Source organism: Balaenoptera ricei, chromosome 19 (genome assembly GCF_028023285.1).
Source record: "Balaenoptera ricei isolate mBalRic1 chromosome 19, mBalRic1.hap2, whole genome shotgun sequence".
Classification (NCBI taxonomy): domain Eukaryota; kingdom Metazoa; phylum Chordata; class Mammalia; order Artiodactyla; family Balaenopteridae; genus Balaenoptera; species Balaenoptera ricei.
This window is the reverse complement of record NC_082657.1, coordinates 4,408,779-4,426,759: the sequence shown is the minus strand read 5'-3', so window position 1 is coordinate 4,426,759 and position 17,981 is coordinate 4,408,779. Positions and strand designations below refer to the sequence as shown.

Sequence of the window (17,981 nt, the reverse complement as noted above, 5' to 3'; positions counted from 1 at the left end):
CGGCACCCCTTTACAAAAACGATTTTTGACTAAACTCGTTTTCAACTACTTAAAACGTAAACGTCTTAGCTTTCAACAAGTGGCCTCTCAACTCTAAGTTTTCCCCTTAAATTGTTTGAAACATCAACTTAAAACAGGCAAGGAGCAGCCCGGCTCCGCGGCACACGAAAGAAATTCAAAGTGATCCAAACTCGGAAAGAAAAGCATGCCCTTGGGGAGCTGCCAAGGGGCGCCCCGGCCCCGCCCCGGCCCCGCCCCGGCCCCGCCCCGGCTCGGCTCCGCCCCGCCCCCCGCGGTCCCCGCCCCCCGCGGTCCCCGCCCCCCGCGGTCCCCGCCCCCCGCGGTCCCCGCCCCCCGCGGTCCCCGCCCCCCGCGGTCCCCGCCCCCCGCGGTCCCCGCCCCCCGCGGTCCCCGCCCCCCGCGGTCCCCGCCCCCCGCGGTCCCCGCCTACACCTGGCCGCTATTCGCGCCCCTTTCCGAAGGCGCTCCGCCTAGGCCCCGCCCACAGCATTCCCCGGAAGGAGCGCGCACGCGCAGTATCTCGCAGACCGGAAGAGGCTAGCGGGGTTCCACGGTCACGCCGGCGTCTGTGAGTTTTCGTCTTTTTGAGTTAAAACCTGAGCGTCTCAGTCCACAGTCCTATACGCCTGGAGTCTTGGGGTTGCTACGGACGTTAACATTCCTGCACCCGTGCCTCTTACCTTCGGTAAGTTCTGGCGTCCCGGTGAGAGTTCCCGAAGCCTGACCGCTTCGATGCTGGGTCGGGGGTCCGCGTTCATTTTCGGTTAAGATCTTTCCGAGGCCTTCCCCGCCCATGGATTTTGGGCCTTCGGGCCATTAGACCCGCCTGCCACGTTGTTGTCCTGTAAAACCCTTCCCTGACCACTCCTCCCGCCCCGCGCTGTTCAGCGTCATGGTAGATGGACTTTTGAGATAGATTCAAACACTTGGCGCGTCTCCCCTCATCCTCGTCCCTCTTGGCCCATAGAGGCCTGGCTTCTCTCCCTGGCCCTGGGATTCAGCAGACCCCACCGCCTTCCTGGGAACCTCCCCCCGTCCCCCCCTCCCCCTTAATAAGAGGCCCAGTGTCTCGGAAGAGCACACTTTTCTGAAGGATGGGATTTAGGACTGAAGAACTCGGGGTGCCCCAAGAGCAAGTCACCTCCCCCACGCGGGGATCTGGTGCTTTGTGGAAGTGATGATTGCAAAGGGGAGACCAGGAAAGCGGCAGCACAAGGGAGTGAGGAAGATCAGGAGAAAGAGACAGAGGGAGAATGAAGAGAAATAGAAAAGTGAGAGGGAGAAAAGATGAGTGAGGCGGTGCATAAAGAAAAGGCAAAAATAGAGGATCTGGGAAGGACTTGAAGAGAGACAAAGTGAAAGGGAATAACGTGGCAAAGTAGCAAGAGGAGAAAAGAAAATAGAAACACAGAGGAAAGGGTGGAGCTCCAGCCACGAAGGTCAAGGCACTTCAGACAGAGTGGTTAGGAGAAAAACAGTTGGGGGAGCTGAGTGCAGGGACAGAACGAGGGCTTAGGGTTGGCAGAGTGAGAAGCAGCGCTGAGAGAACCTAGCCAGCTAGGGATGCCAGTGAGGTGGGGCAGAGGGGGTGTAATAGGAAAGACAATGTAATGGAGAGCAGAGGGGACACAGAAATGCGGGGAGAAAAAGGCAGACATATATAGAGATTGGGAACAGACTGGGGAGAAGGAGAAACTGAAGTTGAAATAGGTTTCAAGCCTTGTGCAAAACAAGTGTAAGGAAAGGAATAGAGAAAAGGGGAGAAAGCAGCGGGAGTGAGAGAGGAAACACAGAAAAGGAGAACGATGGAGAGAAACAAGGAAAGGGAGACATAAACAGATTAACAGAAATACAGAGTAGAGTGAAAGAAGGGAAACCTGATTCTGCGTGAGTGGTGACTTGATGGGATATGGCTAAGGTGTGATATATTGACTTGTGGCTTTGTAATATATTTAGTTTAAAATTTGCTTAATTGATGAGAATGAGAGTTGCAAAACTCCTGTTTATAAGGCTTGTGCGTTTTATAATTATTCGCCTCACAGTGTAGCTTCCATTTGCAGCCCTTTACTCTGACAACGAGGGGGGACTTGTCTGTGAGTTGTGGGTTGCCATCTTTGCTTGGAATGGTGTGAGGACAAGAAATTACTGAATCCGTCACTATGTGGTGCTTTTTAAGGGAATATTAAAACCGTTGCTTTTTCTTCTTTTAAATGGACATACATTTTTGCACCCCTCTTACATTTAATTCATTTTTTTAAAAAGCATATTGAGGTAAATTTTAGTATACCGAATTCCCCCTTCTCTGTAAATAATCATCAGCTTCTGAAATAAGCTTCGGTGACATGTGATAACCAGCTGTCATCATTCTATTCTAAATATGAGGTAGTCTCAATTAAAAAAAAAAAAATTTGACCCCAGAAGTCATTAGATTAAAAAAAAAAAAGAGTCCCAAATTGTTTTCCCTTTTGAATATATTGTGTCTAGTTCAGATTATAAACCCTGCATTCTTTCTACCCTTTGTCATATGTTGGAACATTCTGTAGTACTTAGTAAATAATTTTAGACTGTTTCAATATATACTTGGTAAGGGTGTCTAGCATCTTAATGGTTAGAACTTAATTTAGTGAGTTAGTCTAATACTCAGCAGCCTCTTTTGTCCCCTTTATGTGATTTGTTGAATTAGTGAGCTGTGAGCTACAAAGTAGATGTTCCCCTCAAGTCCCTTTTGTCCATTCTGTGAAAATATTGAGGGATGGTCTGGATTGACTTGAAACTTTGTTCTAACAGAGCCCATCTGTTCATGGTAAAGAAATTTGCACTGATCCTATTTCCATAGCTAACCCTCTTTAAAAGTTTCAGCACCAAAATCTGTGTTCATCATTTTATATTTCTAAAGTGTTTCACTGTGATTTTCTGCAAAAGAGGGAGTAAATGCTTGGGATCAATGTGATTAAAACCACAAAAGAGGTGTCTTTTGCTCAGGTGTATTAAAGATGATCCTGGAATTTTTAAAAGGGGAATGAGATGATAAGGACAAACTTCTCACTGTCTCTTCTAGGCCACCCTTTCAAAATTCAGTTACATGCAGTTCTCACTCAGCTCATATGTTCTCAAGGTAACTTCTCTTCTGGGCCTCTGTGAACCTACCTACAACACAGAGGTGATGAACAAGATCAGGATTGCTGAATGACAGCGATCCCTAAAATGACTGACAATATTGTATGGATATCTATGTGGCATTTTTCTGCAAGAGGGTGACCATTGTAATTATAAGCTTAAAAGAGTGCCAGGCCAACAACGATGATGAAAACTACTAGGAAAGATGCAGGGCTCAGGGACAGAGTCTGCCTCAGAGTTCTGTCTCTGCATCAGAAGTAAATCTGAAGTTAGACCATTTCAGTACCTGTCATTAACCCCTCTACTGGCTTCCCATTGCCTTTGGGACAAAATCCAGGCTCCTGGATATGACACCAGAGAGCACAGGCAACAAAGGAAAAAATAGTTAAATGGGCTTCATCAAAATAAAAAAACTTTGTGCATCAAAGCACACTATCAGCAGAGTGAAAAGGCAACCCACAGAATAAGAGGAAAATTTTGCAAATCATATATGTGATAAAGAATTATTATCTAGAATACATAAAGAGCTCCTACCACTGAAAAACAAACAAAATTGAAAAATAGGCAAAACACTTGAATAGACATTTCTCCAAAGAAGATATACAGATGGCCCAACAGCTCATGAAAAGATGCTCAGTATCACCAATCGTAAGGGAAATGCAAATCAAAACCACAGTGAGATACTACTTCACACCTGTTGGGATGGCTGTTATCAAAAGAAACTGAAAATAACAAGTGTTGGAGAGAATGTGGAGAATTGAAACCTTTGTACATTGCTTACAAGGATAAAATGATACAGAAGCTGTGGAAAACAGTGGTAATTTCCTCAAAAAATTAAACATAGAATTACCATGGGATCCAGCAATTGCACTTCTGGACATATACCCACATCACAGGGACTCCACCAAAAAGATTACTATGGCAGAAAGAAACCTCACCCTTTTTTATAGCCAAGCAGACACAACCCATTATGTACATGTTCTCAAGATAAACAGTGATTAGTCCTCAAGTAAGAGGACATGATGGCACCATTTGTCAAACATAGTTCATCAACTTTTGCTTCCAGCTGTTGCTGGAACCCCATCCAATCAAGCTTTCCCATCTACCATCCCACTTTCCTTGTCAGAGGCTGTAGTGTCCTCCCTATTTCTTTTTTTTTTTTTTTTTTTTTTTTTTTAAATTTTAACCTGTGAGCCTTTTTTTTTTTTTTTTTTTTTTAATACTTTATTTATTTATTTATTTATTTATTTATGGCTGTGTTGGGTCTCTTAGTTTTCGTGTGAGGGCTTTCTCTAGTTGCGGCAAGTGGGGGCCACTCTTCATCGCGGTGCGGAGGCCGCTCTTCATCGCGGTGCGCGGGCCTTTCACTATCGCGGCCCCTCCCGTTGCGGGGCACAGGCTCCAGACGCGCAGGCTCAGTAGTTGTGGCTCACGGGCCCAGTTGCTCCGTGGCATGTGGGATCTTCCCAGACCAGGGCTCGAACCCGTGTCCCCTGCATTAGCAGGCAGATTCTCAACCACTGCGCCACCAGGGAAGCCCTGTCCTCCCTATTTCTAAACTCACTGGTTAATTCACAGTCTTTGTCTTGTCCTATCAGCAACTGTTGATCACTCCCTCTTCCGTTAAACACTTTTTTTTCTCATGGCTTGCAGGATATCCCAGTATTTAAAAGTAAACTTAAACTATCATTTGAAGTCTGGCCATCTGTTTCAATTTTCTTTTCTCCTTGTTCACTTTTCATTTTCTTCTCCTGGTTTTGCCTCAACCCCTGGTCGCTGATGGGGGCAGGGCCCCAAGCTCCATCTGGGGCCTTTTCTCTGGCCGCACCCAGTAACCTTCCACATCATCCTATCTTATGGCTTTAGACACCCTGACGTCTCCCAATTCCACATCTCCTTCTCAGACCTCAGCCCTGAACTCCAGACTCCTGTCGTCCAGCTGTACCCTTCCCATCCCTGCTGGCGCGTCTCACAGGCATCTTCTTGCCACACTGTCCAGACATTAGCTCCTGGACCCTACGGTCCTCCACATTTCCATTAAGAGCTGTGGCATGCTTCTTGGGGCCAGTGTGACCATCTTGACTGCTTTTCAAATATACAGGATGTTACATTATTCGTATGTGTTTTAACTTGAGATACAAAAGAATTAGATGTTAAGATGGATGAGACAATACATGGTTTCCAAAATTCACTTGGGATGGGGTAGAAAAATGTCTGAGGACCACGGGCCTTGCTGATCTGCTTCCTGCAGTACTTGTGTGACATCATCTCCTGCTTGTTTCCTCCCTCCTCACTGAGATTGAGCCACACAGATGTCTTTGCTTTTCCCGGGGTCAGGGTCACCAGTGCCTCAGGGATCCCTAGAACTCTCTGACCCCTCAGATGCACGTGGTGAACCTCCTCCCCCAGATGTTTGTTCTGATAACACACCTGCCCCCGTTCTCAGTGGGGCCTTTTCTGAGTCTCTCGTTTAACTTTCCAGCCACGCTCCTACCCCCGCCCTAGCCTGTAATGCCTGCTCTGTGTGTTTCTCTCTGCTCTTTCCCCTTCCACTATCCAGATACAGGGGGCAGGGCCCGAGGAGAGAACAGGGCCACGGAGTGGGAGGTGTGCTGGGGTTGACCCCTCTGACTGATGCTCAACCCTGACTTTACATTAGATTGCTGAGCCATTTTCAGATACCTCTTTTGTGCCCAGTTCCCGTAAGGTTTTCTTCTAGGTCATGGCTGACTGGGGCCCAGCCTCGATGATGTCTAAGTAGCCTCAGGTGATCGAATCTGTATCCAGCCCTGAGCACTAGGGCTCTGGCTCATCTGTTTCTGAGGACTGAGACCAGCCCTTAAACTAGAGGGGTGGAGGGGGTGCTGTTCTCTGCATGGCCTTCGGTCAGGACTGGGTCTCTGACTTGAAGGGGAGGGTCAGTCCTTCCTGGGTCCCCACTGCTGCAGCTTGTGTGTGCCTTAACCAGGAGGGGAGTGAGTTCTGAAGAAAGGGGTCAAAAACCTTACAGCAGAGGACTGTCTGTTCCACGTGCTGAGGTCTTCCCTGTGTTTGTGGTTGTGACTCAGGAAGGGGGTGTGTCGATTCCAAGCATTAAACAGCATCTTTTGACACTCAGGATTGACATCTCAGGACTCACCTTGCCTGAGAGAGAAGCCCTGAAGAGGAAGAAGAGGAAAGGACAAGGAGTCAGGAATGACTCTTTCTCAGGTAAAATCATATTCTTAGTTTACTATTCAGGCCTCTCTGTCCTGAAATGCCATTTGGATTTGATAATCTCTCACTCTCAAGTATCCTGCCTGACAGGTTTGCTTGGACTCGCCCCACGGCCTTCCTTCAGTCTTCTCTCATCGCCACACAGATTCTATTCTGTATTTTTACACACTCTATGTATTTATGGAGATCAAAGTTAAGTTTTCTAATGTATTTTTTCTCAATTTTTGCAGTGTTTTTTAATAACCAGGCTACTATAGAATAATGTTGACAATCTTAATTAAATTTAGTACAATTTATACATGTTCATTGTACCAAAAATGCTGAAATGCACAAGTAAAAAATATTAGAAAATGAAGGTGTATTTAAAAAATGTCATTTTAGACACTACCACTTTTATTTCAGTTAATTTTGGCGTGTATGATTATAGTGCACCCACTTGTGTATGTGAGCAGGAACCCATGGTGTGTATAAACGACACCATCGTTTCCTAAATAAGTCTTATATTCATTTTAACTTTGAAAGTGTGTCTTACATGCTTTCCACATCCTTAAGTTTTCTCCTACCGTGCCATGTTAATGAGTTAAGAGCAGTAAGAATAGTCCTCATTGTATGTATGCATGTGTGTGTACGTGTATATGTGTTGACCTTTCAGCCAGTTCTGTGTTTTCAGCCTTGAACTTGTTTCAGGTTTTCTCAGTTAGGAAACAACTGTGTCATCGTACTTTTAATGTCATATCTGATACTTAAACGTATGATGCTGTAGGTTCTGTTCTAAAGCCGGGCCACCTGGTTCAGGTGATGTCTGCCATTTATTAGCTGTTGAATAACAGAGTTGGGTCCTCTGTAAGGTGGGAATAAATTGGATGCTATGTTGTTATATGAGTTAATACTTATAAAACATTTGGAGTAATTCTTACTGTATGGTAACTTTTGGTTGTTACTGTAATTATCATTATCCCATCTTTTCAATTCTTACCTTTCTTTAAAGCTACTGTGGACTTTGTCATCCCTAAAGACATTACTGTACCTCATCTGGAAGTTAGTTATCATTTGGTATATAATGTCTGGAACTTGTGTTTAGACAATGCTTTGTTGAATTTTTTTCATTTGTGTATATATATATTTTTTTTCTTTCTGCATGCAATTTTAAATTCCTCAGTAATTTAGTAGATTTGACATCCTCTGATAGAAAAGTGTAATAAAACAAAATTAGGGATATATTGTTCAAGATTCTCTTTGTGGCTCTATCAGAACACTCACTTCTATCTAATTGATGCTGGCACCTCTCTCCTCTTCTCATTTTGTGTGAAGATAAGTACTCTCCTGATGGCCTCTTGGTGAAATGTGTTCTCATTTCAGGCACTGTTGACATTCAGGGATGTGGCCGTAGAATTCTCTCAGGAGGAGTGGGAATGCCTGGACCCTGCTCAGAGGGCCTTGTACAGGGACGTGATGTTGGAGAACTACAGGAACCTGGTCTCCCTGGGTGAGGATAGTTTCCCTCCGGAAATTGGGATCTGCCCTCGGGTGTCTTTGCATTTATCTTGAGTGTCTTGGGAACCCCTGCCTTGTTCACCTAAGGTTGAAGCCATGTTGATTCAGAGATGAGAGGCTTTATAATGGAGTGTCTGGAATTTAAACCTTCTCTTTCTTCAGTTGATCTGTCCATGACGTGCTAGGTGGTGGTGGTTCTGGAAGCTGAGTAAGCACAAAATCTTATGGCGAAATTTTAAGCTATCTGCCTGATTTTACTCCTGCACTACTGGTTTAGTAGTTCTTGGAAGAAAGCTACGTATCTGTATATTTAAAATATTCTTTAAGCATTTGGAAGAAGACCATCATTGAAAAAATTTGTGAAATATTATTCTGTCCCATCTGTATTGCCCTTTTCAGTTGCACAAAGGGCTGGAATTGTATTATGGAAAAGCCACAGCACATCATTCACCTTTTTTCATGTAAGCAGGAATCTGTCTTTCTGAGGTGAATATTATTTTCATCTTGGAGCAGCGGAGAGAGCCCTGGCCTCTGAAGAGTGAGGTGAAAATAGAGAGAAAAAAAAAAAAATGAGGTGGGTGGGAATGTATCAATGATACGAACATACAGAAGAACTCAGACGGCAAAGAGGTGGCTACTTCATCAGATGTTTTTTAGGAAATTCTTCCTAAATGTGGGAGGTCTTTGGGAAGACAGAAGTTTATTGCTGTGAGCTCGCGAAGGAAATTGTACTTCCCCTCCTCTTATTCATGTGTCTTAAAAGTTTCCTCCCATCCCAGCGGTATTCCACCTCGTTGCAAAGTCGAAGGCAAAGTCTTTATCCTGACTCACAACTTTCTGTTACCTGCCGTCTGTGACCGTTTTTGTGTTTGGGCTTTGGGGGACCAGCCTCTCATTCTAGACTCCGTTCTCAGTCCACACACATCCGAGCTGAGGTCTCTCTCGTCCCGGCTCCTTTCTTTCTCTAGCTTCCATCCCCATTTCACATACGTGAGAGACCTTCTTTTGGGGATGGGGGACACCGGCTGCTTACCCACTGCATCTGGGGCCCCAGGCGAGTACAGGGGCCTGTCTCAAGCCCTTTCTGCCCCTTCAGGTGCCTCAGGCATTTCTTCGTTTCTGCTTTTGCCTTTAGGAGCATGTATCATGGGACTAGCATGCATCTTTTGAGATTGTTCCTCAGCAGTATTGTAAAGACAGTGGGCGGAGAGAACCTTTCTTTGATCCCCAGTCCTTCACGGGGAGCATATCTCAGGCACATTTTGGGGTTTGTAGGCAGACCCCAGGACCCATTTCAACATCCCACAAAATCTGAATCCCTTACTTTACTCTCGTATCTTTTATTTTTCTCTCTCTTGGCAGTGCCTACTTAGTATGCAAATGTGGAAAAGCTTGGGCTCTACCTGATTTCATATTTTTTTTGGGTGTGTGTGATTTTGCCTCTGAAACTTACTTCTGAAATACACCTACTTGGTGTCTGAGATGTTATTCTCTGTTTTCTGCTGTGATAACCCACCCTTTAGGTGCTGGACAAGCTCTAGTGAACTCTGCCACGAGGAGTTTCACTGGGTAAAAGAAAATTCTGAGTGGAGAATGCTTTGATTGAGGTGCTACAGTATCATCCTGCTTCATGGGGAAGTACCCTCTGAAGTAACTGAGTAGAGTGGCCAGCATGTTCCAGGATGCTGAGATAGAAAGTATCATGAGAGCCTGACACAAATGGTTCCAGTTGTCCTTCTGGGTTTTGTGGATCACCACAGAAGTGTCTCTCAAGGGCAGTGTGGCAATGTTGATTAAGTATACTAATGATCATCCTGTTTGATTTGGGGTTTTCTCAAGTACAGAGATTTATTCCAGGGAGAAAATTGCAAGTTCATAACCACATATCAGTGAGACCATTGGCCAAACTGTTGTTCTTGCAGCAGTGTTCATTACATGTGTATGCCATTGTTTATTGTTCAAAAAAGTATGGTTAGCATTCATTCCCTGCTAGGCAGTTTCTCAACATTTTCCTCTGTCCCCAGTCCCTGGCACCTACCAGTCTGCATTCTGTCTCTGTGGATTTATCTATTCTGTGTATATCATATCTTTTGCAATATTGCCTTGACTCTTCAGGGCCCTTTGCGGTTCCGTATGAATTTCATCATCTTTTCCATTTTTCCAGAAAATGTTCTTGGAATTTTGATAGTGTTTACATAGAATCTATAGACCATGTTGGTGAATATTATCATAAATATGAAGTGTCTTCTCATTTATTTAGGTCTTCTTTCATTTCTATCAACAATGTTTTTTTTTTTTAAATTTTTATTGGAGTATAGTTGATTTACAGTGTTGTGTTAGTTTCAGGTGTACAGCAAAGTGAATCTGTTACACATATACAGATATCCACTCTTTTTTAGATTCTTTTCCCATATAGGCCATTACAGAGTATTGAGTAGAGTTCCCTGTGCTATACAGTAGGTCCTTAATAGTTATCTATATCAGCAATGTTTTGTAGTTTTCAGTCTATATGTCTTTCATCTCCTTGCTTAAATTCATTCCTAGGTATTTTATTCTTTGGATATTATTGTAAGTGGAATTATTAAAAAAATTTTTTTTCAAATTGTTCATTGTTGATGTATAGAAACACAGCTGATTTTCATATGTAGATACTGTATCCTGCAACTTGGCTGACATCGTTTATAAGACTAGTAGGTCTTGTGTGTGTGTGTGTATTTTATGGAATTTTCATTATACAGGATTGTGTCATCTGCTCATGGAGATAATTTTCCTTTTTATTCTCCAATTTGTATACTTTTAATTTCTTTTTCTTGCATAATTGCTCTGGGTAGAACTTCCAGTACAACATTGAATAGCTGGATAGCAGTGGTGAAAGTGGGCATCATGTCTTATTTCTTATTTTAGGTGGAAAGCTTTTATCATTTCATCATTGACTGTGTATGATATTAGCTGTGAGTTTTTTATAAATGATCTTTATCAAGTTGAGGAAATTCACTTTTTGTATGCTGAGTGTTTTCATCAAGAACGGTTTCTGGATTTTTTTCAAATGTCTATTCTGCATACAATGAGATGATTATGTAAGTTTCCCCCCCCCTTCCTACTATTGATGTGGGCTATTATATTGATAGATTTCCATATGTTGAACCAACTACCCTTGAATTCTTGGTACAAGGCTGCCTTTTTTATGATGTATAATCTTAATATGCTATGTATTCAATTGGCTAGTATTTTGTTGAAGATTTTTCATCTATATTCATAAAGTATGTTGATCTGTAGTATCTTTTCTTGAGCTGTTTTTGTCTGGCTTTGGTATCAGAATAATGCTGGCCTCATAGAATGAATTAAGAAATGTTCTCTCTTTTCAGACTTGTGGTTGCCAAGGGGGAGGAGAGGTGGGGGAGGGATGGATTGGGAGTTTGGGATTAGCAGATGCAAACTATTATATATAGAATGGATAAACAACAAGGTCCTACTGTATAGCACAGGGCACTATATTCAATATCCTGTAATAAACCATAATGGAAAAAGGAAAAAAAAAAAAGTGTTATCTCTTTTAATTATTATAGGGCAGGTCTAGTCGTAAGAAAATCCATCACCTTTTGTTTATCTTGGAAGTCATAATTTCTCCCTCGTTTTTAAAAGACAGTTTTGCTAGAGATAGAATTGGCTGACAGTTTTTTTTCTCTGTCAACACTTCAAATACGTCATCCATTGTTTCTGGACTCCATGGTTTTGGCAAGAAATCAGCTTTTAATCACTGAGGATCTTTTGTATATGACAAATACCTACCTTCTCCCTTGCTGCTTTTAAGATTCTCTCTTTCCCTTTGTCTTTTAACAGTTTGATTATAATTTGTTACATGTGATTCTCTTTGAGTTTTCCTACATGCGGTTCATTCAGTCTTTAGATTTGTAGGTTCATGCCTTTATTCACATTTAAGAAATTTTTGAGCATATTCTGATATTCTTTCTGCCTTCTTTCTCCTTCTCTTTGGGACTCCCATAACTCATATGTTCGTCCACTGATGGTATCTACAGGTCTCCTAAGCTCTGTTCATTTATATTCAGTCTTTTTTTTCTTTCTGCCCCTTAGACTAGGTAATTCTGACTGATCTACCTACAAGTTTGCTGATACTCCCCTTTGCCTAATCAAATCTGGTGCTGAACCTCTCTAGGAAATTTTTCATTTTGATAAATTTACCTTTCAGCCCCAGAATTTCTGTTTAGTTTCTTTTTATAATCTCTATCATTTTATTGATATTCTCTATTTGTTTAAACACTGTTTTCCTTACCTTCATTAATTCTGTGTCCATCATTCCCTTTAGCTTAATTAGTTGATTTAAAGTGTTTGTTGATTAAGTCCAAAGTTTGGGCTCCATTGTGGACAATTTATGCTATTTATTTATTCATTTTTCTGTATGGGTTATATTGATACTTTATTGTTACTTTGCCTGCTTTGTAACCTTTTGTTTAACAAATGGGATATTTTGAGTACGTTGAAACCTTGGAAATCATAATCCACTCCTCCCCCCACGTTCACCCCCCTGGATTTTGTTGTTGTTTCTTGTGACTGCTGTTGTGTCTTTATTTCTCTCAACTAATTTTGTGTGATGTGTTTTCATTGCTGTGTGTGGCCACTGAAATCTTTGTTGACTTATTGGTCAGTTAGTGATTTGACACATTTCCTTAAACACCTGGAACCAAAACCAAAACAAAACCACCTTATACTCTTTGTAGATGAGCTCTTTGTGTTGGAGAATTCCTTAAGCACTCAGGCAAGGAGTTTACAACTCTGCCTTAGCATTCACTTCTTGCAGAAAATCTGATGTTCAGCTGTACATGAGGGCTTAGGAGCTTCTCAGGTCTTTTCTTATATTCCCAGTCCTAGGCATCCCAAATCTATCTAGATTCCCTGGAATATGTGGCAGATGTTCAAAGTCCTTAATTCCCAGTACAACTCACTCCCCACTTTTTTCCCAGGGTTTTCGATTTGTCCATTGTTTGCCCAAGTTGTTATCCCTTGCCCTAGGTGGCAGTGGCTAGTATATTTACCTTTAAATGTTTTTGACCAAGCCCTCAAGTTAGCAGTTCCACCTAGGTATAGTTTTGCAGGTATTTTGAGCCAATCCTTTAGGTATCCATCAGGCAGATCAAAAGAAAAAAAACAAAACCAAAAAACCAAAACACAAACAGTTGAAATTCTTTATAAGGTCTGTTCTGTCACCTCTGATTCTGGAAACCTGTACCAGCCTGTGGGGCTCTCATCTTCAAGGCCACTGCCTAGCTGAGGAACAGGGATGGGTCAAGGTAAGAAAAAACAGCTGCCTTTTTCTTGGTTAAGAGTGTTCCTGGTAGCTGGAATCCTTTGATTAGTTTCCAGAGTTCTTAGAAAGTTGATTCTGACAGTTTTTGTGAGTTCATTTCTTGTTTTGTACAGAGAAGTACATTTGGCGTTCCCTGCTTTGTCAGTTTTGTTGTCACATTTCCCCATTAATTTCTGTAATATTACATATTTACCTGGACCTTTTATTTCAAAATCAGTGATTTTTAACATATTTTCCAGTTCTCATATTGTGTGCTCCTTCTGAAATATGTCCTTTCTTTTAGTCTTATAGGTGAATTCTTTAGAATTCCACAGACACTGTGTGTGTGTCTGTGTGTGTGTGTATTTAACAAATGTAAATTCTTATTATTTATGATTTATGGCTGGATTTGTCTCACATTACTAAAATGTTTATTCCTGTTTATTTTGATTAACAGATAATTAATATTTAGCATATGTTATGTAATATAAGCACAGTGAACTAATCGTTAATGTTGCAGTATGCCTGTTTTTCATGGGTATAGTTGTATAACAAGTATTCAAAATAATGTTTTGCTGTGCTTACAGTGTTGTTTTAGTGTTGTATACAAGTATTCAGTAGTGTTTTTTTAAATATTAATTTTCTTAAGACACTTTTCCTCTCTCCCTTCCTCCCTTCCTTCCTTCCTTCCTTCCTTCCTCCCTCCCTCCCTCCTTCCTCCCTCCCTCCCTCCTTCCATCCCTCCCTCCCTTCTTCCCACCCTCCCTCCCTTCCTCCCACCATGCAGCATGCAGGATCTTAGTTCCGCGACCAGGGATTGAACCTGTGCCCCCTGCATTGGGAGCGTGGAGTCTTAACCACTGGACCCCAGTGATTATTTTTAATATCTTTTATTTTTCAAATGTTAGACAGTTGTATGCCTCCCATGAGTTGTGTGCTTTGGGGTGCCTGTGGAGAAATTCCTTTTCTTTCAAGGTTATTGTAACTTTTGATAACAGAGCATTTGAAAATAGGCTTCCCTGAAAATAATTTGAATTGTGTGTAATCACCCTTTCTTTTTAGAGGAATCTTATTCATTTGTGTTCCTAAACATTTGCAGACCATGGTTGTAAAACTTGATAAGTCTGTTAATCATGAGTTTTACCTTTGGTGTAATATTATATTTTTCAGCATAAAATATCTATCTTCCAATCTGGTTAAAAGGAAGCCTTATATCTTACAGATATGTCTACCAGATGTGTGATCAAAGAATTATCACCAAAAGAGGACATTAATAATGGAGACTTATTTCAGACATTGGTTTTTGAAAGACTTGTAAGTCATGATTTTGATGATTTTGATTTCAGTGAAGTCCAGCAAAATATGCACAAGTTTGTGAATCAGTGGGAATATGAAGAAAAACGTTACAAAGGAGTGACTACAACCCCTTGCAAAAATCTCACTGGTAGTAGAGATCAACAACATCATAAATCCTGGAATAATTTTCCTTTAAAGCAGAATGTTTCTGTAAGAAGTATGTCTCAATATTACAGATATTACAAGTCATATATGAGGAATAAGGAACTAAAAAGTAACGTAGGCTATTCAGGAAACAAGTTTTTGAAATGTTTGGAAAATAGGCTTGGATTAAGCCTTCATTCGCATTTGGCTGAACTGCAGATTTTTCAAACTGAGGAGAAAATTTATGAATGTAATCAAGTTGAGAAGTCTATGAAAAACTGTTCCTCAGTTTCACCACTTCAAATAATTCCTCCTAGTGTCAAAACCAACATTTGTAATAAAAATGGGAAGGTTTTAACGCATCCTTCATTGCTTACACAACACCAGAAAACACATATTAGAGAAAAACCCTACAAATGTAATGACTGTGGGAAGGCTTTTAGCCATTGCTCAGTCTTAGCTAATCATCAAAGAATTCATTCTGAACAGAGACCTTACAAATGTAGTGAGTGTGGCAAAACCTTTAACAGATTCTCAAACCTCACAAGGCATCAGAGAATTCATACTGGGGAGAAACCATATAAATGTAATGTATGTGGTAAGGACTTTATGATACGTTCACACCTTTGGGGTCATGAGCGAATTCATACTGGAGAGAAACCTTACAAATGTAATGAGTGTGGCAAAGCGTTTTCTGAGCATTCAAATCTTGCTCAACATAAGAGAATCCATACTGGAGAGAAACCTTATAAATGTAACGAGTGTGGTAAGGATTTCACCACACGTTCACACCTTTGGGGCCATGAGAGGATCCATACTGGAGAGAAACCATACAAATGTCATGAGTGTGGCAAAGCTTTCACTGGGAGTTCAAACCTTACTCAACATAAGAAAGTTCATACTGGAGAGAAACCATATAAATGTCATGTATGTGGCAAGGCCTTCAGTCAGAATTCAAGCCTTACAGTTCATCAGAGAATTCATACTGGAGAGAAACCTTACAAGTGTCATGAGTGTGGCAAAGCCTTTAAGCAGTACTCAAGTCTCAACAGACACCAGAATATACATGGAGTGAAGATACAGATGTAAAGTGTGTGGTAAGGTTTTTATTAAATGTTCATATGTTTGGAGTGATGAGAGAACTTATACTGGAAAGAAACCTTATAAGAGAATATATTAAGGCCTTCAGGAAATGACCTGGCCTCAGGATCACCAAAGATTTCATAGTGGAGAAAACGCTTACAAATATGAGTGAGGTAAATTGTTTAAGCAGGTTTCAGAATGTACTGTGCATCAGGGAATTATTAGTAGGGAAAACTAAGTCTAGTCCTTCTTGAAGATTAGTCAAATCATGTTACACTCTGCAGAGTAATTAAAAGTTAAAATCATTTAAAATTCATGAGATGGTGGCAGGGGGGGTCAAAGGATCAAGGACGTGTGGAAAGGCCCACTAATCAAGTTATGAAATGTTTTTATTCTTAGATTTCTTGGTAAGGCTCTATTTTTAGTGACTTTCAATCTGAGGTTCAAAATCTGTTAATGATGTTATATCTTCATCACAGACCTCTCATGTGCTGCCATGATGAAACACACCTGTAAAGGAACTTTACACCTGTAAAGGAACTTTTTAAAAATTTCGGTGCTAATGTAAAAGGTGATTTGTTTTAAATTTTCTTTCCTTTATTTTTGGTTTTTGTTTTTAATTTTCAATTGCACTTGTTCATTGGTGGTATATATACATTAATCTTGTATCCTGCAGCCCTACTGTAGTGTTTTATTGTACCACACTTTAGGGTATTATTGTATTGTAGGGTATTTATTGTATTGTAGTGTTTTATGTACCACACTTTAGGGTATCATGAAATTGTTCAATTCCAGTGATAGGTGCCACCCCGTTTTGTTCATGGCGTAAAGAGCCTCTCTGTTACCATACTAATGTTGACGCAGTCTTACAGTCATTAAATCTGAATTGGTCATGGGCCAGGTTCCTGTTGTTCTGGGTTGCAGTCAGAGCATCTGCATTTTATTAAGATCTCAAAAGCTTGATGCATAATTGGTATTGGCATATAGAAAAATCTTTACTCATAAATGGAAACTTGTCACGGCTAAAACTACAAAATAACATACCACTAATCTAAAACATGCTGACAAGTTACGAAAACAACTAAATATAGGTCTAGATTATTGGAAGAACGTAGCTAACCTTTTTCAGTATATCATGATGGTTAAATACTATACTTTGTTACCGTCTCCACTAAGTTGAAGTCCCCATATCTGCTGCTCACCAATGTGTGAATTTAGTGAAATCACGGAACTCCCTGTGCTTAAGTTTTCTTCCTCTTTAGAATAAAAATAGTAGTAGTTTCCATCTCCAAGATTTGTGAAGGATGAAGACGTTACTGAGCTTCCTATCAGTGATTCTTACATTGTAAAGGTTTTTCAGAGTTACATATTCAACTCTTAGAAGGCTCTTAATGAAAGTAAAACTTAAGTAAATATTTCTCAGTGAGAACTAATGGTAAGTGGAGAATATTGAATTTCAGTTGAAATGATAAACATAACCATTGCTTCAGGTTCTCCTGCAGCATCCCCCAGAAGAAATATGTCAGTCATTGGGAACTAACAGATCCTCCAGGTTTTTTTGGCAATAGAAATGGTCTTCTTATCACAGACTATGATTAGAATCCTGGAGAATTTCTCTCTTCTTTACCATTATATCTTGCTTTCCTTCTCTGGGTGAAGGTTAGGGTCTGCAGATTTGATGGTCAGGCACTTGCTTGTAGCCAACTCCTTCATCTTCATCTTTACAGGAATCTCCAGGACAGTGATGGCTTTTGGGCAGAAACATTTTCTCAGCGACTTTGGTTGCAAATTTGTTTACTGTGTTCACAGAGTGATACTGTACTATATTTGTGTAAGATGTAACTCTCGGAGGAAACTAGGTGAAGGTTCTGAATGCCTCTACTATCTTTGTACCTTCCTGTACATCTGTGATTATTTCAAAATAAAAAGTTAAAGGGAATGTGGTTTGCTGTGGCTTTTACAAAATTCAAATCCAGCTGTTTGTTGATATGAGAATAAAAGATATGATAAATGAGTCTAACAATAATTCTTACAACTGTCTACTCATCACTTCTTCGTGTTTCATGAGTATTGTAAATGTGTATGTGTCTACATCCTACATAATACAGGTCTACTCTACTTCCAAGAACTCCTGAATCAGGAGCACAAGGGTAGAGCTAGAGAATTCGGTGTTTAAAGTGTTTGCTGTATTATGGATTGGTGGATATTTCGTTTTGGAACCACCACCAATCCTGCATGAAGTGAGCAGACCTTCTGAAGAAAGAGGAAGACCGAAGTCTAGAAGCACCAATGTGATTCTTTTCATTTC

At 40.9% G+C, this 17,981-nt stretch overlaps 1 protein-coding gene across 7 annotated transcripts in view; it reads left to right on the top strand.

Moving 5' to 3' along the window:
* The first annotated feature begins 556 nt into the window (after positions 1–556).
* The window catches only part of LOC132354091 (zinc finger protein 677-like), a 55,564-nt gene continuing 38,139 nt past the window's right edge, over positions 557–17,981 (top strand). For 3 of the 7 annotated variants that reach the window (XM_059905721.1, XM_059905720.1, XM_059905719.1), the window contains exons 1-3: positions 557–706; positions 6,257–6,348; positions 7,714–7,840. In XM_059905721.1, coding sequence (XP_059761704.1) covers positions 6,334–6,348; positions 7,714–7,840 — 142 coding nt within the window. In that variant the 5' untranslated portion in view covers positions 557–706; positions 6,257–6,333. Of the gene's footprint in view, positions 707–6,256; positions 6,349–7,713; positions 7,841–14,372; positions 15,770–16,152; positions 16,239–17,981 lie in introns of those variants that run through there. The other 4 variants (XM_059905717.1, XM_059905718.1, XM_059905715.1 and 1 more) reach the window with 3 other exon arrangements.